A 26,186-nucleotide genomic window follows, 5' to 3' on the forward strand; every position below is an offset into this window, starting at 1 on the left:
CCGAACACAGAGCAGACAAGAAATGCCTGGGGCCATTTGAAGTCATGTGGCAAATGCTGAAGGAAATGCTGCAGGGAGGACCAGGTGGGTGCATGTCCCTGAGCCTTCCCCGGACACTCAGCACCCGGGGCCTTTCTCTGCACATCTGGACCCGCCGTGCCCGGCACAGCGGGAAGGGATCCATGGCAGCCTCGCTGCCCCACTGCTGCTTTCACACCCTGCAGGGCTGTTTCCCAGCCTGGCTTGGCTGCAGCTTCTCCCCAGCTCAGCAGGAAGGCATTGGGCATCAGCTGACAGGGAGCCCAATCTGCACCATGGGCCATGCACACCCTGAGATCCCTGCAATTTCCCGGGCCCTGGATAGATCAGAAAGGGCAGCTCTTTGGAGAAGTGAGGCCCAGCCCCAAGAACCTCGGCCTTTCCTGATCCTTATCAGTGTCTTTGACAAGCATTGCCTCCTGAAGATGCCCCCTGTCCAATGGGGAGCACCTCCATCTGATCTGGCTGTGCTTTTCCTTTCTCCAGAAGTGGACAGAGAGGATGTGCTGAAGGCAAGGTCTCCCGGAGGAAGCAGTGGCTCCGTTCCAGCCTCTGCTGCAGGAAGGGAGGAGAACGGAGACACAGAGAGAGAGACAGACACAGGCACAGACAGGGACACAGATACAGAGATGGACATGGACATGGACACAGGCATGAAAGCAGACCCAGACATAGTTACAGAAGGTAATTGCTGTGCCAGGCTCAGCCTTCTCTGGGGCTGTGTGGCAGCAGCTCTTCCCCCAGCACCCACCCTTGCATGGCCCAGCAGCAGCCAAAGCTGGAGGCTCCTGGGCCTGGAGGCCTCTGGAGCTTGTTGGCAGCCCCTGGGAAAGGGCACTGGTGCCCAAGGTCCCTCCTGCTGCCAAGGGGTGGCAAGGTGCCTGCAGGCCCCAGCTCTGGGGGAAACAGAGAACGTCCTGCCCGTGTGCACCGTGCTGCCAGCTCAGCAGTTGGGCACAGCACGGGCTCACACTCCCCATTGCTCCCACAGATGCAGCCGTCACCACAACACATTTTCCCGACTCCCAGAAGGGCATTTTAAGCGGTGTCTGTCAGGGAACACGGTGTTTGCTTGAGTTAATGGCCATTGTGGCTGGTGGGGAGCTAGTCATCATGTTGTGCTGTGTTGGAATCTGGTATTGCTGGAAGAGGAAACGGTGAGTGTTTTGTTCATCTGTCCCTCAAACAGCTTCTTTTGAAAGTCTACTGTAGGCAGGAAACATTCCCAGTTGAGAATGCTGTGGAGTTGTGGATAGTCAGTGGTTGTCCAAATAACTGCTGACACTTCTGCTGCTGCCCAGTGCTTTCATTGGCCTCTTAATTGCTGGGCCTTGTCCTGGGGAGCCCGCCGGGGCTGCAGCCTCTGCTGGCTCCCACTGAGGCTGCCTGGCCAAGAGCAGCCCCAGGGGCAGTGGGCAGAGGGAAAGCAAGGTGGGCAGGAGAAAGAGCAGGGCCCAGATTGCCCTGGAAAGGCAGAGGCGCTCTGGGGCCCGCTCCTGGCCAGGGGCCCCGCCCAGAGCCATCCCCTGCTGGCCGGGGCCTTGAGGGGCAGCTGTGCAGCTGGGCCAAGCTGTGCCAGCAGCTGCAGCCGTGCTGGGGAGCCCTGCCAGCCCTGGGCCCTGCTGTGCAGGTGGGTCCCTGTGTGCCAGCACCAGCTGAGCCTTCAGACACCTCCTCTCTCCACAGGAGCGCCCCACAAGAGCATTTGGAGGGCAGTGGCTGGAGATCATATCTGGAGAGCTTAAGCAGCTCCTCCAGCAGTAATGAGGGCCTGTGCAACCCTTTCAAGATCTTCACAAGGAGGACCCCAGAGTAGTCATCGAGAAAGAGAAACTTGTTATTCCTGTAGGATCCCACTGCCACTTCCTCCCCTCATAGGTATCCCCAAACTGCCTTCACTCCCTTCTTTGATTTCACTCTGTCCTGTCCCAGCCCATTCCCTAGTTCTTCTAGAGACCCCAGGACCAAGCCAGCATCCTCCAGCCTCAGCTGAGACCAACATGGCCCTTCCCTCTGCACCTGTGCCCTCTGGTCCTGCCCTCTAAATGACACTGAGGGTGACCTCCCCACACCCCACCCAGCGTAGACGACGGCCTCTTCTTCTGTTCCAATAAAGACATGGATTTGTTACCCCAGTGTCCATGTGCCGCCCCCAGCAAATCCTAGAGGACCCCGGCACTGGCTGAGCTCCATGCCTGGGAGCAGCCCACGGTGTGGGCAGGCAGGAGCCAGGCAGGGGCTGCTGTGACCAGCGGCGGGGCCCCGAGGGGCTGGGGGAGCCTGTGCTGAGTGTCCCTGAGCTGAGGGCACATTTCCTTCAGTGGCATCACCTGGGCATGGAGCTCCTGCAGTGGCACAGCCCAGAAAAGAGGGAAGGCATCAAGGGCATCTCCAGAGGCACAGCCTGACCAGCAATGGCGGCAGGCAAAACAAAGCTCCTCCTTCTTAATTAACACACACTCGATCGGACCGAACTGATGGGCCATCAGCAATCCAGGGTGCTGCACAGGGTCTGCTCCTCTGGGCCAGGGGCAGGACGGAAAGGATGAGGAAGAGCCACGGGGCCCGACAGGGCTAATGAACAGCGCCGGAGGCTCAATAGCCCAGCTGCAACTACGTTTGATTTCCAGGTCAAAACACTCGGCATAGCTGGGCTGGGCTGGGCTGGCGTTCCCCGTAAGGCGCCTGGGGGCTTTGGAGTCCCCCATGAGGTGCACGGGGGCTGGGGTCCCTTGTGAGACACACAGGGGTATTTTAGTTCCCTCTGAGGCATGGAGGGCACTGGGGGTCCCCTGTAAGGCATGCAAGGGATTTGGAATCCTGTGTGAGGCATGCAGGCGGTTTGGGATCTCTCCCAAGCTGTGCAGGGTGCTGGGGTCTCTCCTGAGGCACATGAGGGGGGCTTGGGGCTCTCATTTCACATGTGGAGAGGGCTGTGGACTCCCATAAGCGCGCCGGTGCTTTGGTCCCTCCCGCTGCTCGCAGCGGGGACTGGAGTCTTTTCTGAGGCCCGCAGGGGACGGGGTCCCTCCCCGGGCTCTCTCCGGGTCCCTGAGGGGCCCGGCGGGCTCGGCGCTGCCGCCGTGCCGGCCCGGTGAGGGCCCAAGGCGACGCTGCCCCGCCGGGCCCCGCTGCACGGGCACGGCACGGGCGGTGCTGAGCGCCGGGCAGGCCGCCCCCGAGCCCCCGGCCCTGCCTCCATCGGAGCACGGACAGCCCCGCAGGCAGCGCCCGGGAATGGCAGAGGAGCCCTGGGGAGCCGCGCTCTGCGCCGCGCTCTCCCCACAGAACGAGGCTCCCAGGGAGCACCCGCCTCCTGCGCGGCCTTGGCAACGCCCAGCGGGATTCGGGGAACTCAACTTGCCAGGGAGAAAAACAATTCAGAGGACACTTGTTCAGGCCTTTTAAAAGGTTCATTGAGAAACATCTTAAAATCCCAGGCTAAATCGTGTGGTTTAATGTGTGTTCTCCTTGAAGACGCTTTGATTGTAACTCCCAGTGGTGCCGGGCCGTGTCCCAGCCAGCACCCACACCCAGGAGCTCCCATGTCTGCAGCACGGCTGGCACCAGGGAAGCGAGCCCACATCCCTCCTCTGCCTGCAGGGCTGTCACCCAACAGCTGTGTTCCAGCAAGAACAGGCATTTTTACATCCTCACGATGATGCGCGCTTGTGGTCCTTGTAGTAGGTCAGAGAGAAAAGACAAATTCGATAGACTAAACTTGGCTGTAGGGGAGGGATGGCTCGGCAGAGGGCCTGGGGACCTGTGGTGGCAGCCAGTGACCGGGCACTGGAAATAGCAGGAACACCCCAGACTATCTCACTCCAGCTGGGAGGGCAGAAAAGCCCAGGGGTTCTTTGTCCCTAAGAGGTACCAGCTCAAGCTGCCACTGTTCCACCAGGATAAAACTGTTTTAAGGGTCCAGTGGTCTGACATTCTGCTATGGAGTACATTCCACATTTCCAATCTTTTGGGCATTTGGCAGCTTTTGATTCTGCTTTGTACCCAAGATAAACAAACTCCTAAAAGCGCACAAATAAGTCCTTTTATTTTCAGCTGATATTTACATTGTTCTATTTGCTCTGCTACCTTGTCGTCACCTTTCCAAAATTCCTGTGCCTATGCAAGCCCAGCCTGGGATGATGCACACATTTTGTTTAGTTCTGTAGTGATTTATCCATCGTGCAGACCACACTCATTTAAATGTTGCAAAAACCTGACTCTGGGCTGCAGGATGTGAATCACACTGCCCTGAGTGAGATGGCACAGCAGCAGAGCAGGCACTGAAGGAGGGGGCATTTGGTAGATTATTAGATGTTATTTGTTTTAGCCTGACTGCTACCTCTAACACAGAACTGCCTGTCGTGTCACCTTGCCTCTTTGCAAAGCTGGATTTGTGTTTGTGATTCACATGTGATATTTTTCTTTCAAGTGTGCCTATTTTAGGACAATTCTGCCAAAGAAGCTGTTTTAATTTTAATTTGATGTAAAATCATCCAACAGTTGAGGCATGTACAAATTACCTGTATTTCAAACTGGTCTATTTTTAACTCTAAATGTTAGTCATTTACAGAAACTAATAAAAATATTTCAAAAAGGGATAGATTATTATTTAACTACTTAAATCTGTCAAACTGGATGAACTGCTCATTCTGCAAACTGGCATTCTGATCCAGATCTTAAGGCTGCAATCCAAAACTGTGTTAGGGTGATGACCCAGCTGTTTCTGTTTTATTAGATAAAAATGCCTCTGCAAAGTGTATTACAGCTAGTAAGGTATTGATTAATGTTTATTGTTATATCACGCTTCTTTATGTAAGTATTTGCTGGATGTAAGTATGGACAGAGTCATGTCCTTATGAAGATTTCATGTCATATCCTTATGAAGATTTCATGATGAAGTGTTTTTTCACTTACAAGCAAGAAAAGTTTAGCTAATAAAGTAAAATGTTACTCTTATTCAAAGCACTTCAAATGCCTTAATCAATTTTCTCTTAAAAACAGTTTGAAGCTTTCTCAGCCAAAAAAGTCTAAAATTAGGGCTTGATGACTACTGCTCAACACAGTGCATTTCTCTACTGCAACTCTTCTAGAAAAACTGGTTACATTATTTCAGAGATCTGAAGGAAAATATTGTCAGCTGTCAATAACAGATCTCAACATCTGTCAACCTGTCTATTATTACTGTTGGTCTTACTTCAAAATTTCTGAAAGGAAAAGCAGTTTCACAGGTTCAGTCAACATTTATTTTCTGCAAAATGAAATCAAATATCATTCATGTAAACATATGTAATACATAAATATTAACTCAATCCATTAAACCTTTGGGAATCATGGCACTGAACTTATGGCAATCATGTAACTTGAAAATAATGTTTCTTGCCAATAACAGAGGTTTCTAAATCAATAAACACATCTGAGAACAGGAGAACCCTTCACAATATAAAAGAACAGTACCTGAAACCAAATGCTACAGAGAATGATCACATGGACCTGTTCTTTAAAACTATGTAGACTAAACAACTGCCACTAAAACACCCTCTAAAAAAATAAAATTATTTGTTAATAACTTCTATCACCTAAAGTTAGGTAGATCATGCCAGGTAGCACAAAATACAGTAGCTGGAAAATGCAAAATAATTTGGTAGGCCCATCTAATGCTTCGGCAGAGCTGTGTAGAAATCAAGAAGGATTCTCTGTTCCTTCCTTAATCTTTTTCCTTTTTTCTTCCAGTGCTTGTTTAAATACAGTTTTCAAGGTATTGTAAACATATGGCCCATCCTCAGAATCGAAGTTTGTCTAATAAAAGAGAGAAGTTTCAGTTCAGTTGCTAAAGAGATGCCACACAGCAAAATGCAAAGTAGATGCACAACATTAAAATAAAAAAAGCTTTGAGATTTATCAAAGAAAATATGCATTTTTGATGGAGTGTTTAATGGTAAGTGTTTTCAGTTTTATGCTGACTTGACATTAAAATAAAGCAGAAGAAGGAGAAATGTGGAGATTGTTTTAACAGGCAGATTTACAAGAGATGAGGAAGTAGCACAGTGAACATTCTGTTCAAGCTCACATTTCATTGGCTCAATCTGAGAAGAAATGTCAGCAACAGCTTCACCTGTCACTGTCACTGAATGAACCCAAAGCAGAAATTAGTTATTCACATCCTGTGGTACAGGCCTGGAAATGAGCTGACTTGCAGTGTAATTTCAGAAAATGTTTTAATCTGATGGAAAAACTTCACATGGTACAGAATCTACCAAAGCCTTTGGTCAGTTACTCCCAGTGATTAGTCAGTGTCACCCTTTAAAATGATCTTGCCACTAATTTGAAGATGTCCGTGAACTGGTAATGGTCCAGAAAGATAAAAATGAGACTCCAGGATGAAGGCTGTAGTGGCAGAATTTAATTTTGTTGAGAATATTTCCAACCCTTTATATATGTGATTGTTAGAAAATTTAAACTCTGAAATAAATAAGCTTCACAATGAAGTGTGAAGGAATTACTGTAGGCTTTCTCAGAGAGGCCTCCCTCTGTTGACTGCTTCGCCCTTCACAATCTAAACCAAATAAATACAATATCATGGACAGTTATTTGGGATTACTTGCCTTGGTGAAAGCTTTAATAGCACGAGCAAGTAAGGCCTCCTCCACATCAGCTGGCAGCACCTGCAGGTTCACCACACAGTGTAAAATACAAAGGATGGTCTGACACTGCTCCTGGTGGGGAAAAGGAACAGCAGCTCATTAGAAGAAATATTTCCATGAAAAGCAGTTTAGCAGTCAGATTTTGTTAACACCACGTTGTGCCTTCCTGTGCTGAAACCTTCATGTGCAGGAGTTGGTGGGGACTTCCCACCAGCCTAAAGAGCCTCCGCATAATTATTTCAGTCACATGGGAAAACTCTTTTCCTGAGTGCCACAAACTACTTTGGGAATTCCTCGGAATTTCTGGGAATTTCCAGATCCCCTCCACAAACAGTAGCCTTGAGGTTGATTTTTTTCAGCCCAAAATGCTGTGCATGTTCAGGGCTCTTTTCCCCATCTTGCACCTCTCTCTGTCCTTCCAAGTCTCTGTCACCACTGGAAGCTGGCAGAGGGACACCTGCGCAGTGCTTGCAAGGAGGAAGGAAGGGAGGAACAGATCTCTGTGGCTGCTCCTTCCCATCCCTTTTCCAGTTTAATGAAGGGGCTGGAGCATCTGTCACACCAGAAGCCTGCTCTAGGGAACTCTGTTTTGAGCAAGACACTTGGACTAGAAGATATCCTGAGATATCCAGACAATTCACACAATTGGATGCAGAATGAATTCTCATTCTGATTTGGAAAAAGGTTGAAGTGGCTTTTTTAAAGTGCAATTCCCTTGCCTAAGGTTAAAGAATGAATTGTCATATCCAATATGTACCTTTCTCAGCAAGTAGAGGGCATCCTGGGATTCTGTGCAGTTTTTTGCCAGCATGTCAATATCATCTTTGGATATAATAGGTTCTTTCAGCTGCTCTATCCATGACCACATCAAGCTGCAGAGGATGAAAGGATCTCTCTCAGTGCAGATTTTGTCCCAAGCTCCATCTCGAGAATTCAGTTCTTTCTTAAAACGAAACAAAACAAAACTGAAAATGCATCATCTATTTACCTTTGCCAACGTTTTCTTTGTTTGTAGCAGTGTTTGGCTGTTCATGTTCCAACAAAAAAAGACTTAAGAGTTATCAAAAAAATCGGTATTTTTTTTCCAGAGTATCAACATTAATCAACAGTAATACAAGCGGTTCTTTAAAACAGAGGGATGACAGCAGCAGTGCAGCTGAGAACCTCCCAGTACTCCACTGGAATACATAAACCAGCTTTGCATTCTAACTCCAAAGCAGATGTTGATAAGAGGATTTGGGTTTGACAATAAGCAATTAAGTTTCTACTAAATTCTTTTTCTTTTACTCACCAATCCTCTGATTAGTTCTGAGAAAGCACTGATGAAAACCAACTCGAATCCTTAAAACCTGTACTATTTCTGTGCCACCAGCAGCCCCATTACAAGCAGAGATAATGGCATCCATGGCCCCCAGCTAGGAAACTGAACATAAGCAGAACCTCCACCGTCCTGCTAGAGACCAGAATGTGTAGGTGCATTTTGCCAGCCTGTGAGAGAACTGACCCCTCATAAAAAATGCTGTCCCAATGTGCTATTTCAAAGCTCCACATGGCATTTTTGCCATTCCAGGAATTCACTGAGGTGAAATATGCAGAGCCCATAGCATGGAATTGAGTTAAAAAATACCTGCCACATTTCTACTTTCTGCTTCACTTCATCCTCTCCCAGAAATTCATTTATATCTGCAAGTGCTTTGGCTGCCAAAACTCTTCGGGCTTCCAGACTTAATTCTGACTGCAGAACAATGTGTGGAATTGTCTCTGAAACCTCTCTGCTGGCCTGGCTTTCATATCCAATGGAAAAGCTCACTTTGGAAGAGGAAGAAGAGGAGTCAGAGTCCTCAGAGAGGTAGACCCTCCTGCCATATATATTGGTCTTGTACTTCCTACGGGCAGTCTCATTGGCAAAGCTGTGCCTCGGCCCCCCAGGTTCCTTGGGACTGTGGATGGATGCAAGGCCTGAAGAAAAGGTCCTGCTGCGTTGTACTTCTTTGGCAGAGTTCCTTCTGTGATAGGAGCCATCCCTTTGTCCATCCAAACTGAACCTCCCCTGACTCCAGAACGTGCACATGTTACGCACCAATGCTTCTTTGTTCAACTCCAGCTGTGGTTTTGCCTCACCTGTGGCAGAACTTTCCTCCCCACTGTTCTGCTTGGATTTGTTGTTCACTAAAATCTGAGCAGGCACTGTCCAGGCAGTGTCATCCTGTTCCAAAAGAAACTCAGTTCTCCTTAGGTCTGACTCACTGTAGCTCAGCCGCCTTCTCAGATGAGTAAGAGGCTGAAGGCATTCGACATTCCTTCTCCTACAGAAAGAGTCACACTCATGTCCCAGGGAGCAGTGTGAGTCCTGGGTGTCCAGAGCAGAGGAGTGCGCGTGGGACGAGTCGGACGCGTCGCTGTCGTGCCTGGCCAGCTCCAACTCCCGCTCCAGCTCCGTGGGTGCCAGCTGGGACACAGTCTCCTCAATCTCAGCTGACAGGTCTGGGATGTCCAGCAGCTCCGCCTCCACCACCTGCCTGTTCTCAGCCAGGTCCAGCAGCAGCTTGCAGACCAGGTGGACGAGCTTTGGCACATGTTTGAGGTGCCTGCTCTCATAGCCATGCAGGAGGTGCCTCTGGCGGGTCAGGTACTGGGACAGGGTGACGGCGTGTGCCCGCGGCTCGCAGCACGCAAACACGTTCCGCAGGGGCACCAGGAACTGCGAGAACTCCCTGACACACAGCAGCTGCCCCCGCGTCTGGATGGAGTTGGGCCTTTTGGCTCTCACAAACAGAATCGCTTGGTCAGCACTCATTCTGGTGGCAAAAACCAAGTAGCAAGCTATCAGAACACCTGGAAAATACAAAGACAGGATTAGTCAAGGAGCTGTCTGACTAAAACAAATTCTCAGTGGGAATATGGCATAGAAATTAATAGAGGTGAAGACACGGTGTCCTCCATTACGTGATGCTGGTATTTTAATGTAATTGCCTGTGAAGAAGCACAAGCCAGTGAAGGCCTGCCCATTGCACTGCAGTGGGAGCTCCCCACAGCCTCTCCAGGAGTTCCACCATTCACAGACATGGCAGCAATGGGGGCTTCTGTGGGAAGAGCACAACCAAAAAGGGCTTGAAAGAAGCAAATGAAACTTTAAGTGCTCCACCAAATCTACCTGACCCACCAGTGAGTGGCAGGTTATTGTGAATGTGTTATAAACACTGGACAATGAAAGTGTACCAGGGGAATTTTTCCTCTCCAAAAGCAGCTGTCACATTTTAATGTGATGGAACAATTACACAGATTAAAAATGTCTCTAACCTTACAGGTCTTTGGTTTTAATATACTAGAACTGATCTTCTCTAGCAATCGAGGTCATTTGCACAAAGTAGTTTAGCACTTCTAGCCATTTTATAGAGGTCCATCTTGCAATTATAGAGAATTATTAATTCTATTAATAACCCAGTTATGACTGGTTTATAACCAGAGCTGGTTGGAGTTTCTAGAGGAGCCCTGGTGCTGCTCCTGCACAGGGCACATACCTGTCCTCCCCAGTCCTGCGTGGCAGTGAACAGCCACCCTCCCCTCCTGCAGGGCAAAGGACATCACCTTCACCATGTCAAGGATAGTCGTGAGAGATGCCACTCCATAATCCTTCCATCCAAAATTATAAAAATAAACTGAAATAAAAAGACAGACAGTGATTTTCTGCCACACCAAATGGGAAAGGTGTACTACTATTTGCAGAGGAGAGATTACTAATAAGAAATTATAGTACTAAAATTGCATAATGGAGCTTAAAATCTGACTACATCTTGTTTGCAAGAGATTATTTTCCCATTTCAGTGTATGCCTGCTATTGAAACTTAATAGATACACGAAGCTAGGAAAAATTTATCAAACTCAAGTTCAGCTGGAATGTAAAAGGTGCAACAAAACAGTGATTCATGCAAAATTACTCAGCTATATATATAGAAAGAGGGCAAATTTTTTCTTTTCAGAAATAAAAGCACTTCTTCCGTCAGCAGCTGCATCTTACAGAGAGGCACTTTCTCTCTTCTCACCATAACATGAAAATACAAAAACACTGTCAGGAGCAGTGTCCTCACATGAAATAACCTTTATAGGCTACATAAGAAAACATGAGTGGACCAGAATTTGACACACTGTTAATGGCTCAGATATTTGTGAATGCAGAAGAAAAAGGGAACTGTTGTCCTTCTTTTAGAAACACCAGAACACAAACCCTCCACTTCTCTCTCCATAACACACAATCTTCAATAATGTGTTACTTGCTCTTCATTGTATTTGCCAGGTCTCACGTTTTGTGCAATGTTTTCTACACAGCTGCATTTAACTCACAGGAATTCAAGTAAAAATGTCCTTAAATGCCAAAGTCAATAATTAATGAGGAACAGCAGCAGGAGGAACTTACTGCCAGCCTCCATAAAGGCTTCAGGAAGGTAGGTGAAGCCACTCTCCTGCTCCAGGGGGTTCCCACAGCTCGCGTGCTCCCCAGGACGCTGAAGGTTAATTATGGTTTTTATGCCACATCTTAAGGAAGGAATAGATGAGTCAAAGGATTACAGGCAGCCAAAATCTCATTATCCCTTATATTCTGAAACACACATTTATTCTCAGTGGGGCATAAATCTTTACCTGTAGAGCTTTAAAATGAAAGGATCTTTATCAACAATCCAAATCTATGTTGAAAGAGAAAATGGATCAGGAATTACACCAGTAATGCTTACGATAGATAATGACTAAATTTGTTACCTTTCAAACTGCTCAATAATGTTGTACTTTTCAATTAATTCTGTTGAGGGTCGAGCCATTGCCAGGATGTTATCTGTTATCCTGAGAAATTAGGAAAGTAAATAATAATGTTATCATGAGTAATTCCCTAGGTATGAGTCTTCCAAAATAAAAATACCATTATATTAAAGAAAGAGAGAAATACCTTGGTGATTAATTAGAAATTACTTTTAAAAAATCTACTATGCCATAGCATTAGTGATAAATCTTGTTAAACTGATACAGATAGAACATTATCAAAAGACAATTACTGGAACTGCTTAAATTCCAGGACATAAGTAAAAATTCCTTTGAATAGAAATCTGGACCCTGTTGGTCCCTTTAAACTTTGTAAATGCTGTTAAAGCATTTGCTGTTTGTTAGAAAAAAAAACAGTAAGAATGTCAAGATACATTTCATGTGACTCTTACTGCACACGAACATCCTTCTGAACACATGCCCACATTATTTAATCTGCAGGAAGTGTTTTTACTTTTCAATTCCATTATTAACATATTTAATTAATTTGCATCCTAATCCTTAGTAGCCCAGAACAGCTATTTTTAATATAATTCATGACAGACAGGTAATTATTCTTTTGGATTTGAACCAAACTCACTGTAAGTCAACAGGAACCTTTCATCATCTTTCCCAAGCTGTGTAGGACAGCCACCACGTCAGGTTCTAATTCCAGATCAAAATGTGGTTACATTTTACACCAAGCAGCTGGTTTTTGAAAGGCCAGCCGTTGTGCAGAGTGGAGCTGCTCACCAGGAGGAGTAGAGGCCCGTGATGGCCTGCTCGTGCTGGGCCCAGCGCGTGGGGTTCTCATACTTGCAGGCGCGGCCGCCACAGGCCACGGAGCACTGCACATGCCCAGGGATGACATGGCGCAGCCGCTCGCCCACCTTCGTGTATTTGGCCGTGGGGCGCCTCGAGCTCCCTGCACAAAGACACAGAGAGACAGTCAGCCACCAGCTCCCTGACAGACACCTCAGCCCATGGCCACCTCAGTGACAGAGCACCTCAGCCCACAGCCACCTCAGTGACACACCATCTCAGCCCCACAGCCAGCTCAGTGACACACACCAGCTCAGCCCCATGGCCACCTCACTGACACCATCACAACGTGTAGGATGTGTTTCAGGCTCCTTGTTCAGGTATGGAGTCTGAGAGGGAAAAATTGTTTGCATTACTTCCAGGTGTTTTTTTTCTGATGAAGTTAGAGGTGGGTGACATCCTTTGCAGCTGAAAAAAAGTCACACTTCTCTTCAACATGAAATCCAAAATAGTTAACCATATCCTCGGTGTATCCGTGAATGTGTGCTTCTATTTTATCTGTTGTTTATAACGAAGCTGTTAGAGTAAAAAGCGTGTATTAACATCTGAATAAGGAATCAGTGAGCAAAATATAAAATACAAAATACAGGAAGAAAATTAAACCCCACTATTTTATCCACACATAAAAAAATACATTTAACAGAACAAAAGTATAGTAATACCGAGAAAATACACAGAACTGCCAACAGCCTCAACGAAAAGTACTTTACTTTTTTTCTCAGGAAAAGTTGCATCCAGCTCCTCGGGGCTGAGCGACGACAGAGCCACCATGACCCGCTGCGTGGACGAGGAGAGCAGCTCCACCACGGAGCTGCGGCGGCGCTGGCTGAGGCGGAGAAGGGGATCGGAGGAGGAATGCCTCCGCCCCTGGAAGAAATGGCTAAAGATGCTGACGGCCGAGCGCCGGCGGGGGGAAGGCTGCATGGCTGCGCGGCCCCGGCTCCGCTCTGAGCGCAGGGGAAGTTGCTCCGCGCTGAAGTTGCGGGAGCGGAGCGGAGCATCCCCGAGCGCGCTCGGCAGCTGGTCCCTGGGCTGAGCTGTCGCCATGGAAACGGGAGATGCAGGCGCTGCTGCCAGCCAGCCCCGGGCTGCTCCTTTCCACAGGGATTGCGTCTGCTCGGGACAAACTGTTCCACCGCTTGATGGAAATAGTTGCATGGCAAATAGGTAATTTTCAAAACGCGCCGGGAACAACCGAAATGTTTGTCATAAACAATGGGAGTATTTAGTTCCCACTCAATAACAGGCATTCAGAACTCGCTAAGACACAAAATACTCCATTCAACAGAACAATCAAAATGTAGCTGGAGGCTCTGCCTCCTGAGAGATCTGTAAGGAGGCACATTATACTCCCCCACCTCTTGGTTCTTCATTCCACAGCCACCTCTCCTCCTCCACTTCGCTGCTCCAAAATGCATCATTAGCTGTGTAATGATTGGGATTAGTGTGTTCCTGCTGAAATGCTTCAGTACATGAAGAATTGTAGACTGTTTGCCTGGACCATTCACATCTTCTAACAAAACACAATTTGTTATCTCAAACAAAAGGCTGGATTTATTTTTCAGGGCTCAGCTTTTTTATGAAGCAAAGCTGTTAACCCTGCAGCCTGGGAGAAAGTAGATCATGAGGAGGAGAAGGTGTGTCAGCTGAGTGCTTCAGGCTTCTGAAGGTAGGTATGAGGTGGCAAATTGCCTCCCACTTTGTTTCCAGCGTGCTGAGCAGGAGGATGAGGTGGCCGGAAAGATTGCAGCACTTGGAAAAGCAACTGTTTGAAGAATGGATTACAGTGATGTAAAAAGCCCCTGTCATCCCAGTGTCCGTGCATCAGACTGCACTGAAAGGGAAAATCAAGAAAATCCACTTTATCCTGGTCAATAAACAAATTAATCCCAATGCATTTTCCTAAAATACATCTGTGTTTCTTCTTGTACCGCAAAACCGGTAACTTGTACAGAGGAATTTGCATAAGAGGAAGTTCCCTTCTGGGACAAATTCACCAGGCAAAAATCTGATTCTTCCAGGCCCTTACCAGGAACTGAGGGCCTGAACTCTGACTGCTGCTCCCCAGCTCTTACAAAGACGTGGCAGTGTTTGCTGTGGGTACCAGGACTGAAACATCAGCAGTGACATTGTATGAGGAAAGGAAAATGTTCAAACCCTTGGCTGTTCATTCATCAGTGGAGCTGATATCAACAGGTGAGGAAACATGTAAATATGCTTTTATTTTGGGGGTTGGGTGGAGGAGAAAGGGGATGAAAAAGGCTATTTCAAGTGCTACTTGTATCCAAGAAATGTGAAAAATATTTTCTAATTAACTACATTCCTTTCTTGTATTAATTATTTTTCTCTTTCTCTTCCCAGAAACTTCTCAGTATATATCAAAAGTGGAGACAGAAGTGAGGAACATAAAATGCTGCACATCATTATTTTCTTACTGAATCTAGCAAGTTTGCAAACAAATTCTCATCCAAAACGGTAAGAAAGAATTGCATCCTGTAAAAGTTTAAATAATTAGTAAGGGGAGTTTTGTTGAAGGTAGGTTTGTATTTTCAGAGAGCTAGGCAGTTTCTCATAACAAAAATGGCATCATTTCTTCCATTAAGAGATCTGACAAAATGAAAATTACAGAAAAGATCAATATTATCACCATGATATGTTGATGAAATAATGCAGTTGATTTTGTTAGTGACATTTTAAGTTTAAAAGCATGGATAATATTTTAGGGTTTCTTTTCCAGAATTGTTCTAAGCATTTATTATGAATGGCAGATTAGAGACAAATTCTTACCTGAACTCATATTTGCCAGATACACACTGCTCTCTATCAGCGAGGAGTATGGTTGCTCATTTTGCAGCAAAACTCCTGCAGCCATTGCAGTACCTGTTGAAACAATAAAATATTCACTGAAAACCTACAACAGAAGCTCAAAAACTGCAGACTAAAGCCACACTAAAGTGCTCCTGGTTATGGAGTGGTTGAAGATTTGGGCAGTCAGGGATGGGCTGGTACTTGATAGACACATTGTCTACAATCCACTCGCTGCTCTTCCCTGCACTCCTGGGCTTTGGATTCAGATCTCTGATGATTCTCCTCCAAGACAACTGAACCCAGGACTTTGTCCAGGCAGATTTTTTTTTCTCTACTGTTATTCCTAATACAAGGTAGGTCCTGCTCTGAAGACCTTCCATCTGACAGAAAGATAAAGCAAGCTGTAAATATGAACACAGTAATCAGTCACTGTGATGTTTAAATAAATCCTCTGCATGGCTCTTGAGTGGAAATTCTTACTCAGTGTAAGATCACTTTTCTGTTTCTCTTATCTCTATAGGAAAATAGCTGCAAGCATAACAAAAAACCCCCATCTTTTAATACCAAACTAAGCACATCTCTGCTGCATCATTAACTGCAGAATCTTTGCTAAATAGAAAAACCTTGGGTTCCCCAAGTCTGCAAAACCAGTATTAGGATTCATCAACATAAATAGGGTTTTTTGAAAGACAGATTTGCTAAATATATATATATAGAGAGAGAGAGAGAAAGAGGAGTCCTGTGGGGATTAGGAGATACAACAGACCTGTGTGGTGCTAACTGCATAATTATTTTTGTAGTAAATATTGAAATAAAATTCATTCATTCTGATATTATATTATCTACCACATACTTGAATAAATTATTCTTCCAACAGTGCTAATGGCCTTTATTCCACAAAGTCACCCAGTGCAACTCTGTTCTTTTGAAGATGCTGAATGGTGGGAACAGATCACAGATCCACATTAAGAACCTGTTCACAGAGCTGCATCAGCCCTCTCAAAGGGATGAGAATATGAGAATTACATTTGTCAGTGAAAGACAAAAAGCCTTCTGAAACTTCAGAGATGCTCAGAAATGCATTTCTAATGTAAGTACATCAAGAAGAATATGAATTAAAAAACACTCTTAATAAAGATTAAAAGAGCATCTGGAGCAGTTTCTACTCAGCTACTTGATCATCTGACTCTGTGTCCTGAGAAGTCAATCCTTTAATAAAGTACCTTCATGTAATTGCATTCTATTCACAGAAGCTCCAGAGCATCTATTTTCCTTTTAATGGATTTTGAAATCAGTGATGGCCTCCATTATCAGAGGAAACTTTGACCCTAAAGAAAGAACTTCATTTTATCCCCAGAATTTCTTTTTTTGAGTTAATAATGCTGAATTAACAATAATTCTTGTTTTCTATTTCTCAGAAAGTTGTCTTAAAAATTTTTAATAGCTTGTCCAGATAACATTTGAAAAAGATATCTCATCATATTGGCAGCAGAATCACCAATAATATGACTATTTGGTTCTCCTATTTCCTTGTACTCAAGTGATTAAAAAAAAGAGATGAAATAGCAGGGATATTTCTATAATCTAAATTTTTTTTTTTTTTTTTTTTTTTTTTTTTTTTTTTTTTTTTTTTTAATCCAGGAATCAGGCTGATAAGAACTCTTAACTGGAAAGGGATAAGATGGAGGTTAATGCAGAAGAGAATATACCTAGAGTATGACAAAATACTACTAGCAAGACTCTTCTAATGCAGAGGTGAGCTCTGTTTCTTTGTTGTCTGATTTTATTTCATTTATATACCAAATCTACAATTCCTATGCTGTCCAACTGACTTGAATGTTTTGTCTGTGCCTTTCAGTTTGCTTAACTTGACTGACAGCTGTTTTACATTGCTCAGCGTGAACAACGGCAGTAATTCCCTTACATTTACTTCTGAAAAGTTAGTAATATTGTGACGAATTACTTTGTTGAGTTCCACTGCACTCTCTCAGACAGATGTAAAGGGGTAATTTGGGTCATCTTCCTACAGAGAGGCATTACGTTCCTGCACCAATAAAAAGGGTGCTAGAAGTAAAAACAGTTTAGTAAAAGCAGCAGCTCTTTCCTGCTTCGCCTCTGTAGCGGATATTCTTGGGTTTTGAAGCCGTTCTTCAGCGTTTTGCGCATCCTCTGAACGCTGGGTAGCCGCGGAGGGCACAGCCCACATCGCTATTCCAGGTCACGGTGCCCGTGCGCTGCCTGGGGATCCGAGTCACGTCTCTCGGGGCACTCACGATATCGCCTTAATCAGCTCTGCTGCCTTATCTCTGCCGTGATTCCTATTGCCATGACAGCAAATCCTGGCTCCTGGGAGAGTGACAGGAGCAGTGCCTGAGGGACAGGAACGGTGTCCCTGCGGAGCAGTCCCGTCCTTGTCCCGGCGTCTTCTGCGGTCCCGTCCCTGTCCCGGTGTCCCTGCGGTGCAGTCCCGTCTCTGTTCCAGCACAGGCAGCGGTGCCGTCCAGCGAGTGGAACAGCCCGGCTCCTGACACCAAACACCGGGAACTGTGCCTATGCTGTCAGCTGGCAGAAGGGAAGGGCAGGACCACAGAGCCCAAGGAATCTCTTGGAATCCTCATGCCAAGCGCTCGGGGTATTTCAGGAGGACCCCTCCAGGCGTAAGTTTGAGTCGTGCTTTGATGTCTGTATGCAGGTTTGAGTTGCCTTCTCTTCCCCCCACTTCCGAGCTGAACAATTTCTACCAGAAGGGATTTTTGTCTCCTGTTGCACTCGATGCCCGTGATGCATTTGGTAACACGACAGCTGCCGGGTCCCTCTCGCTGCTGCACATGCAGGGAGGCCTTTCCTGCAGGGAAGCCGCGTGGGCTCCTCCTGCCGCCGCAGGTGAGGTGGCTCCGGGCATCCCCCTTCTCCTCAGCAGCGAAGCCCCTTGCCCACGGCCATTCCCTCTGCAATAAAGGCTCTCCGTAAGGTCACAGGGGAGCAGCGGAGTGCCACGCAGGCAGCAGGACAGCTGGAACATCGGGGATCCCAAGGAGCAGTTCCGTGCTCCTTCCACGGGGAGCATCCCTCACTGGCTCTCAGAGGCCAGCAAACCAGCAGCGGAGTTTGCAAGAGAACAACACTGCCTTCTCACAAAAACATTCCTGTGTGGCATTACACCATCTGGAAACCAGTGGCTGGGGTGAATTTTTGCTCCAGACCGAAAGGAGAGGAGCAATGTCCATTATTGCAGCAGCCAGGGAACAATTCTACAGCCAAAAAGTGAGGAGACAAGATGTTGGTCTCGCTCTGTCTTGGCAATGAGGATGGTTATTTAATAAATGCAATTGCAACCTCTTACTTCAGAACAGGTTTTCAAACAGAGAGAGGAGCTTGCATTCCCAGATGGAAGGATTCCAGGTAGGGCAGTGTAGCTGCCAGCAGGGACAGTAATCTCATTGTAAGGCTCCCACTGCACCCCTGTGCACCTCTCCACAAATAGAGAGGGCCCAAATCTCTAATTCCTGTGGCTTTGGTAAATAAGGATGCCACAGCAGACCACACACTTTAAAAAAATCACCTGTAGGTATCAACATGAAAAAAATTTGGTAAGTTTTCAATTTTAAAATGTCAATATATGGGAAAAATATTTTAAACAAATATATTCACACAATAGAGGCAATGCTGATGCTTAGGCCTGTCACATGAAATTTGAGGTTAGTCTTACTGTTTTCTTGTCTTCTAAAGTGAATTTTTTCTCTCCCTGTTGCAGTCACATGTAAGTAACTACCCAGCAGCCACATTTGAAAGTAATATAGTCAGCTCACTGCAGGTAGGGGCGAGGGTAGCTTAGTACCTAAGCACTTGGCTAACACTTCTAAAATTTCCTATGGCCTAATTCTGCAAGTACTTGAGAAGCTTTGCTTTTGTGAGCAGTCCCACAGAAGTCAACAGAAAGTCTAAATATAAGATCACACAGGATAGAGTTTCACTGCCAAAATGCAAAATCCTGTAAACTGCAGTAATGGAGACGTTTCAGGCAGATAACTAAAGATAACTTCGATGATTAAGACTAAGTAAAAACAGGATAGTGTAGCAAGGACTGAGTAGATTTAATGAAGAGGTTTAGAGCTACTAAATCATAACCTTATCTCTCAATTCAGGCTTTGAATCTGATGCTTTAAGATTGGCAGATCATGAGAGCTTCTAGCAAAAAATATTCTAAATTGGCTGAGACATGGTTAGTCACTGATACAGGAAGCACTGGTAAATGAAATTGTGTTTTAAATTACCACAGACTATCTAATTTTAACATTGCCAGGAATAACGAAGTGTTTCTAAAGGTTTGTAAAAAATGATGATAACTGGGGCATTTTGCTAAACTTGACTATTATGATTAATGAAACAAGATGCAAAGGTTGTTTTTCTAATGCCCATACCAGTGAAAAAGCTGACTGAGAACAGATAGTTCATGGATGCTTAAACTACAATTTAACCATGGTCTGGAAGGCAGTTTTAGTTAGCACTGAGCACACACCTTTCAGTAGGCACGCTCCCAAGGTGCTTTAAAAAGCTCAATTATTTGAAATTTGAAATGTTTACTACCTGTAAGCAAACTCCAAAATACTGGAAAAGCAAATGAACACAGATAAAGGACAGAGAGAAGACTAGGTAAAAAATGTAAATGAATTTTCAAGTAATTTCGTTATACTCTATTTACACAGCAGAATGATAGTACAGCTGCCGTGAAACTCCACTGGAACCACAACCAGAAAGGATTTGTTATTTCTGCATGTCTTTTACCCTCTTTGGGAGAAAAATATTCCCCACCTGTCTTAGTAAAAGGTGAATGTCATTTAATCGTCAAGTTTGATATTTACAAAGGATGCTTTCGTGTACAAAAGAGACAAGAGAATATAATTCATTAGAAGGTTATGTAGGTGCTGGTTTGGTGATTCAGTGTTTGGTATTCATAGATTTTTTGACATACATAGCATGAAACTGCAAGCTAAACTGATGAACAAGTCTCTCAGTTGACTTGAATCATGTTATTTAAATCACCTCTTTCTGTGGCAGTGCTAACCTAAGAGTTAACAGAAGGTATTTGAAACTACCTTGAACAGGCTGGCAGGCAGTAATAATGAGAGACTCATCAAGGAGATGGCATAAAGTGAATCCATTAACTCTTCTACAAACACAAATGGTGTCTCTGAGACCCTTGATCATGAACATCATGTCTACCCAGAGACTCTCAGTCTCATCAGACCGAAGAATGAAATACTGTCAGTAATTGTCAGAATTCTGACAGCACTCTGAAGTGCAAGTTCAAAAATTATCTCTGTGAGTTAGAGAAATTCTTTTAAAATCTAATACAGTCAAAACCATAATAAATTAACATGACTTTTAATAGTTTTAGTAATTTCAGTGTAACACCTTACCTGTTACCCTGCAAAAAGAATGAGTGAGTGCTGATCCCTTCATTGCTGCAGTATCAGCCCCAAGAAACACGCTGCAGGGGAGTCACGTTTTACAGAGGAGAAGCTGAATGAATTCCCCTGGTGTTTCCTGTGCCTAATCGGATCTGGGACGGTAATCTGGGAGGAGCCAGCAACGATCTTTTCTTAACCTACACTGTGTGGGGAGTGCCTCGGGGACTATGCAGATAATCATCCTCAAACTGCTTTTTAAAGGTCTGCCCGGCCTTTAAAGGGATTGAGGCAAACAGGCCGAAGCAGCCTGATGTTCTAATAGCTGAATCTCCCAGCTCTGCTCTTCCTGTCCACCTCATTTCCTAGCAGCAACAAGTCAATAGGCATTTATTTGTGTGTGTCTCTAGATAGAATCAGAGGTCAGCTAGAATGAAATATATATTGTACAGTGAAATAAATTTGTTCTTTGCATTTTGGCTGTGCCTGGAGGGTTGCCCTTGGTTACCTGTCTGGGTCAATCCACACAACACGAACAGCCCCACAGCAACACTCCTTGGTTTCACATTGTTCACTCACTACAGAAGTGGCTCTAGAAATCTGATTCTGTGAATTATGAGTACAGGGACACATGTATTTTCCAAGTTTCAGCACACAAAAATGTGTTAACAAATGGAGCATCTGGCAAAACATTTTGTAGGAGGAACTGGAGGAAGCTGGCATTATTTTAATTGACTAAAGAACAAAGAACAGCTTCAGATAACTAATAAATATTAATTAAATTCTTAATATAAGCATACTCTTTGGTGGAAGTTCTGAATGTTCACATTTGAGAAGCTGTCACTGACAAACTCAAGTTTTATTTCCTTGTGGGTAATACAAAACTATTGGATTCCAGAGGGGAGTTAATCCTTGGAGGGTCTGGATTCCTGGTGCTACAGCCTCTGCCTTGCTGTATCCACTTGTAGGTGTCAGAGCTCTGCTGGCTGCCCTTTTATCTGTTCCTACATTTGTACTCCTCAGTATTGGTGACACTTTGTTCAGCTGAGGAACTAATTTTTGCTAGTGCTCTGCAGAGTTTGGCTAATTCCAGCCATCAGTGCCAAATGTGTTTGTTCAAACAGGTCATGTCACTGTGCTTGAGTCAAGACAAGCCTTTGTGCTGAGGGTGACTTTTTGGGAGAATTAATCAACAGGCTGAAATAATTTGCCATTTCCAAGGAAAGAATACACAGAGTAGGTGGGATGCTAATGACTAAACTAGCAATCTTTATGTCTCTAGGCTTAGCATTTTCCTGTTTCAACAAACTGAAGAATCCCAAGTTCTCTGGAAGATTCTGCTGAACTATGATTGCCATTTAAAGATACTAACAAGCTTTTTAGGCAAGTAGAACAGGATCACTGGGCTTCTGGCAGCTTATTTCTCTTGCACTGCAGGAGCTGCCTCATGGCTACTTCACAGCAGGTAGCAAATCCATCTGTCCCGTGACCTTAGGTACAGGTTTATCAGATTAGGCAGGTAGAAAAGTGTCTAAATTGCCAATCAGAATGTCTGATCACTGCCTGCACTGCACTGCTTTCAGTGGCACATAGACAGAATAAAAACATCACTTTATCCTAAAACAAAGCTGACTAAAACCTAAGATTCATTTTCATTTAATACAAACTGTATGTTTGGATTCCTTGCTGGCTTTGGGCATTTCCAGTTCTCCTTTTGCTTTTTGCTCTTCTCATAGCTTGGATCATAAAAATCATTTAATGTTGCTTTATTTCCAGCCTGTATTGAAACACTGCAGCGGAGGCTTTAGCTTTGTGGAACTTTATAGCTGTATACATGTTATTAAAGACTTTCTGTAAGTTCTGCTTTTAGATATTTTACATATATATAAATATATATTTTTTTATATAGATATAATTTTTTTCTGTCCATTAAGTATAGTGCTGTACCACCACAAATCAATCACAAAAGCAGAGTCAAAGCCTTTGGCAGACCTCAGTTTTACCAGCAGTGTTACAGCTGTGAGAGAAATGTACACATTTAGCTGCTTAATGAGCTCCCACAGCAGCAGCCCACCTGTGATCTCTGTCCTCTTTCATCATCTCTACTTCTGCCAGTCTCTCTTTTCCTGTTGGTTCCACTGTTACCTAAAATTGCCGGTAAAGGACAAAATGTAGTGAAATGTTAGGTAAAGACAGCAGAGTATTATGAGAATTCCAATTCAAAAGACATTTCCAAAACTGAAGAATTGAATCAGGTGTTATTCAATGGACTTACAATGCAAAAGGTGACTACACACCTAGGAAAATAGTGTAGAACCACTTAAACTAGATCTAGCTATAGAAAGGAAAGCTCTGATTTATGAGACAACTACCTTCTCCATATCAGACTTCCCACTTCCTAGACAACTCCTCTCACGATTTTACTGCTATTACACAAAATAAAATAGTCATCATGTATAACTGGCTTTACAATGAAGTAAAATATTTACTCAAACATGTGGCAGAAACACTTTTCAGGTCGGTTTATGTGTCCAGCCAAGAAAGTACATCACAAGAGAGGATTACACTGCTAATTCTATCTGAGGGGATACTCTCACAGCAGCTGGCCCTGTAGACTGTCTGCCTCTCTCACTCCATCTTGCCTTAGACATGCAGGTCCTCTCTATGTCTCACGTAAACTGCTGATGGAAACAAGAGATGGAAAAATCACAGAATTACAGAATAGTGTGGGGTGGAAGGGACCTTAAAGCCCATCCAGTGCCACCCCTGCCCTGGCAGGGACACCTTCCACTGTCCCAGGGTGCTCCAAACCCCAATGTCCAACCTGCCCTTGGACACTGCCTGGGATCCAGGGGCAGCCACCCCCTGAGTCACAACCTGAAAATGCTTTCAAGCAATACAAAAGTGCAAAGACATTTATTTTGTACACATTGTTGTGGGATTAATTCCTCCACAGATGTGGAGCTGGGTGTTGCACAGGGGTGTGAAAGACTCCCAAAAATACGTCTCTGAGAAAAGCATTAGTAGGGGATCTGTGCAAAGAGAAAACACTGAAGTCTAAATTATTAATATATTATTAAACTTTTTGTTATTCCACTTAAGAGTGCAGTGACAGTGACTGTAGCCAAAAGTAGTAATAGCTACAGCTAAAAGTTACTGTTGAGTGACCCATGCATTGAGGTCTCTCAGCAGGACTGACTGAGCTGCGTTGTTCAGGGTGATGAGTGATGATTAGAGGAGGGGTACAACCACTACAGAACATGCAGACACTGCTGAGAAGGAGAAAAAAACTCCATTGTGCTACCCTGCTGTCATTCATAGTCCTCTCTCTCCCTGACAGCTGTGGGCCTTTGTGAAAGTAAAACTACACAGATCATTTATTATACTGAAAGCATTCTGAGGTTGTGATTCAGGGGCTGGCAGCCCCATCCCTGGCAGTGTCCCAGGCCAGGCTGGACACTGGGACTTGGAGCAGCCTGGGACAGTGGGAGGTGTCCCTGCCATGGCAGGGGGTGGCACGGGATGTACTTTAAAGTTCCTTTAACTCCAGAGCAGCCTGTGCCGCCGTCATTCGGTTTTGTGACTACTGAGCAGCGAGTGGCAGAGAGGCTGTGTCACCGCACATCCCCGGGGGCACCACAGGCCGCTGTCGGCCACAGCCGGTGCCGGGCACGGCCGGGGGCGGCAGGAGGAGCCCGGAGCGCGGGGCCGCGGCGGGGTCTGTCCTTAACGGAGGGGCCGGGCCGAGCAGCGGGAGCGGGGCTGCCCGACGGCCCGGAGCCCCAGCGGGGCCGGGCGCTCCGAGGGGCGCTATGGAGGGCTCGAGGGGCTCTGAGGGGCGCTATGGAGGGCTCGAGGGGCTCTGAGGGGCGCTATGGAGGGCTCGGGGAGCTCTGAGGGGCGCTATGGAGGGCTCGGGGAGCTCTGAGGGGCGCTATGGAGGGCTCGGGGGGCTCTGAGGGGCGCTATGGAGGGCTCGAGAGGCTCTGAGGGGCGCTATGGAGGGCTCGGGGGGCTCTGAGGGGCGCTATGGAGGGCTCGGGGAGCTCTGAGGGGCGCTATGGAGGGCTCGGGGCGCTCTGAGGGGCGCTATGGAGGGCTCGGGGAGCTCTGAGGGGCGCTATGGAGGGCTCGGGGCGCTCTGAGGGGCGCTATGGAGGGCTCGGGGCGCTCTGAGGGGCGCTATGGAGGGCTCGGGGCGCTCTGAGGGGCGCTATGGAGGGCTCGGGGAGCTCTGAGGGGCGCTATGGAGGGCTCGGGGAGCTCTGAGGGGCGCTATGGAGGGCTCGGGGCGCTCTGAGGGGCGCTATGGAGGGCTCGGGGCGCTCTGAGGGGCGCTATGGAGGGCTCGGGGCGCTCTGAGGGGCGCTATGGAGGGCTCGGGGAGCTCTGAGGGGCGCTGTGAGGAGGGCGAGAGGTGCTATGGAGGGCTCGGGGAGCTGTGAGAAGGGCTCGGGGGGCTGCGAGGGGCGCTGTGAGAAGGGCGAGAGGCGCTACGAATACTCCGGGCGCTATGGAGGGCTCGGGGCGCTGTGAGGAGAGCCGGGGACGCTGTGAGGAGGGCTGGGGGCGCTATGAATGCTCGGGGCGCTCTGAGGAGGGCTCCGGGCGCTATGGAGGGCTGGGGGCGCTGTGAGGAGGGCTCGGGACGTTATGAATGCTCGGGGCGCTGTGAGGAGGGCTCCGGGCGCTATGGAGAGCTCGGGGCGCTGTGAGGAGGGCTCCGGGAGCTGTGGAGGGCCGGGGCCGGGGGCGCGGACCCACCTCAGCTGCAGGGCCGCTCCCGCCGCTCCACCGACACCGCCCCGCGCCGCCGCGCATGCGCGGGGAGGGACCGGCACCGGGGAGGCGGCGCCGGGAACGGCGGGATGGGAGCGGGAATAGCGGGACCGGGAATGGCGGGGTCGGGATCGGGAATAGCGGGACAAGGAATGGCGGGATAGGACCGGGAATAGCGGGACCGGGAACGGCGGGATAGGACCGGGAATAGCGGGACCGGGAATGGCGGGGTCGGGATTGGGATAAAGCGGGATCGAGAGGCAGCAGAATCGGGAGCAGCGGGATCAGGCAAAAGCGGGAGCGGGAAGGGTGGGATGGGGCTCGGGGCGGGCGGGAGCAGGGGAAGCGAGGACAGGGATGCAGGGACATGGAGCGGGCTCGGCAGGCGGGATCCCCCGGGGACAGAGCGGCAGCTGGCGGCCTGTGGCAGGGCTGTGTCTGTGTGCTTGGTGTGTCTCTGTGAATGTTTTCACACCGTTCTGCTGACACGGTTTAATGTTTAATCGCGGGCCATTGGGTTTTAGCGGTTAAAGGTCGGGAATTTAATTGAAAATGTCCAAATGACGGTGTTTTCCAGGTGAATGGTGCCTGCAGGTGGAGATGTGGTCGCACCGACACCCCGAAGGTTTCACTTCATCCCCCTGGCACATCCCTGTGTTCCATCTCAGCGGGGATTTTATGGAGAAGCCGCCACACAGACACGGGTCAGGGCTTCGAGAGGCTCAGCTGAGGTTTTTGATAGGCATGAAAGGCATTCAGGTCTTGGACACGGAGCAGAATGGGTTGGTAATGGTTTATTTTAGCGCTGGAGTTGAATATACAGTCGCTGATTAAAGGAGGAACGAGAGCCATAAGGCTCTGCACTCATCAGTGAGCCGGGCTGGAACAGCTGTCC

The 26,186-nt window shown here is 46.8% G+C and overlaps 1 protein-coding gene and 1 long non-coding RNA gene across 4 annotated transcripts; one reads left to right on the forward strand and one right to left on the reverse strand.

The window, feature by feature from the left end:
• Positions 1 to 5,004: 5,004 nt before the first annotated feature.
• PTPDC1 (protein tyrosine phosphatase domain containing 1) lies at positions 5,005 to 25,318 on the reverse strand. Of its 3 annotated transcripts, XM_083869471.1 has the most exons (11): positions 25,277 to 25,318; positions 22,587 to 22,657; positions 15,084 to 15,176; positions 12,228 to 12,399; positions 11,439 to 11,519; positions 11,098 to 11,216; positions 10,205 to 10,342; positions 8,311 to 9,518; positions 7,441 to 7,626; positions 6,645 to 6,755; positions 5,006 to 5,838 (listed from the first exon to the last, which is right to left on the reverse strand). In XM_083869471.1, the coding sequence occupies exons 3-11, from the start codon at positions 15,166 to 15,168 to the stop codon at positions 5,722 to 5,724; spliced, it is 2,217 nt and encodes a 738-aa protein (XP_083725597.1). In that variant the 5' UTR covers positions 15,169 to 15,176; positions 22,587 to 22,657; positions 25,277 to 25,318; the 3' UTR covers positions 5,006 to 5,721. The 3 variants fall into 3 exon arrangements, with proteins under 3 accessions (XP_083725599.1, XP_083725597.1, XP_083725598.1); XM_083869473.1 differs by lacking the exon at positions 25,277 to 25,318 and having other exon boundaries at positions 5,005 to 5,838; positions 22,587 to 22,603; XM_083869472.1 differs by lacking the exons at positions 12,228 to 12,399; positions 15,084 to 15,176; positions 22,587 to 22,657; positions 25,277 to 25,318 and adding an exon at positions 12,076 to 12,209.
• On the forward strand, positions 13,356 to 14,900 carry LOC310913782. Its single transcript, XR_014590906.1, has 3 exons — positions 13,356 to 13,965; positions 14,318 to 14,492; positions 14,658 to 14,900. It is a non-coding gene; the product is annotated as an uncharacterized lncRNA (long non-coding RNA).
• Positions 25,319 to 26,186: the final 868 nt, after the last annotated feature.

Source organism: Zosterops lateralis (genome assembly GCF_965231275.1).
Source record: "Zosterops lateralis genome assembly, chromosome: 11".
NCBI lineage: Eukaryota > Metazoa > Chordata > Aves > Passeriformes > Zosteropidae > Zosterops > Zosterops lateralis.

What these genes read in the sequence shown, in the direction of transcription:
- PTPDC1 (XM_083869473.1), bottom strand. Translation starts at nt 15,168, where the DNA reads ATGGCTGCAGGAGTTTTGCTGCAAAATGAGCAACCATACTCCTCGCTG. An exon ending in AGCCTTTATGGAGGCTGGCA is followed by an intron (nt 10,343 to 11,097) that starts GTAAGTTCCTCC and finishes TTTTTATTTCAG; the next exon opens with TTTATTTTTATAATTTTGGA. An exon ending in CCCTCTACTTGCTGAGAAAG is followed by an intron (nt 6,756 to 7,440) that starts GTACATATTGGA and finishes TTTCCCCACCAG; the next exon opens with GAGCAGTGTCAGACCATCCT.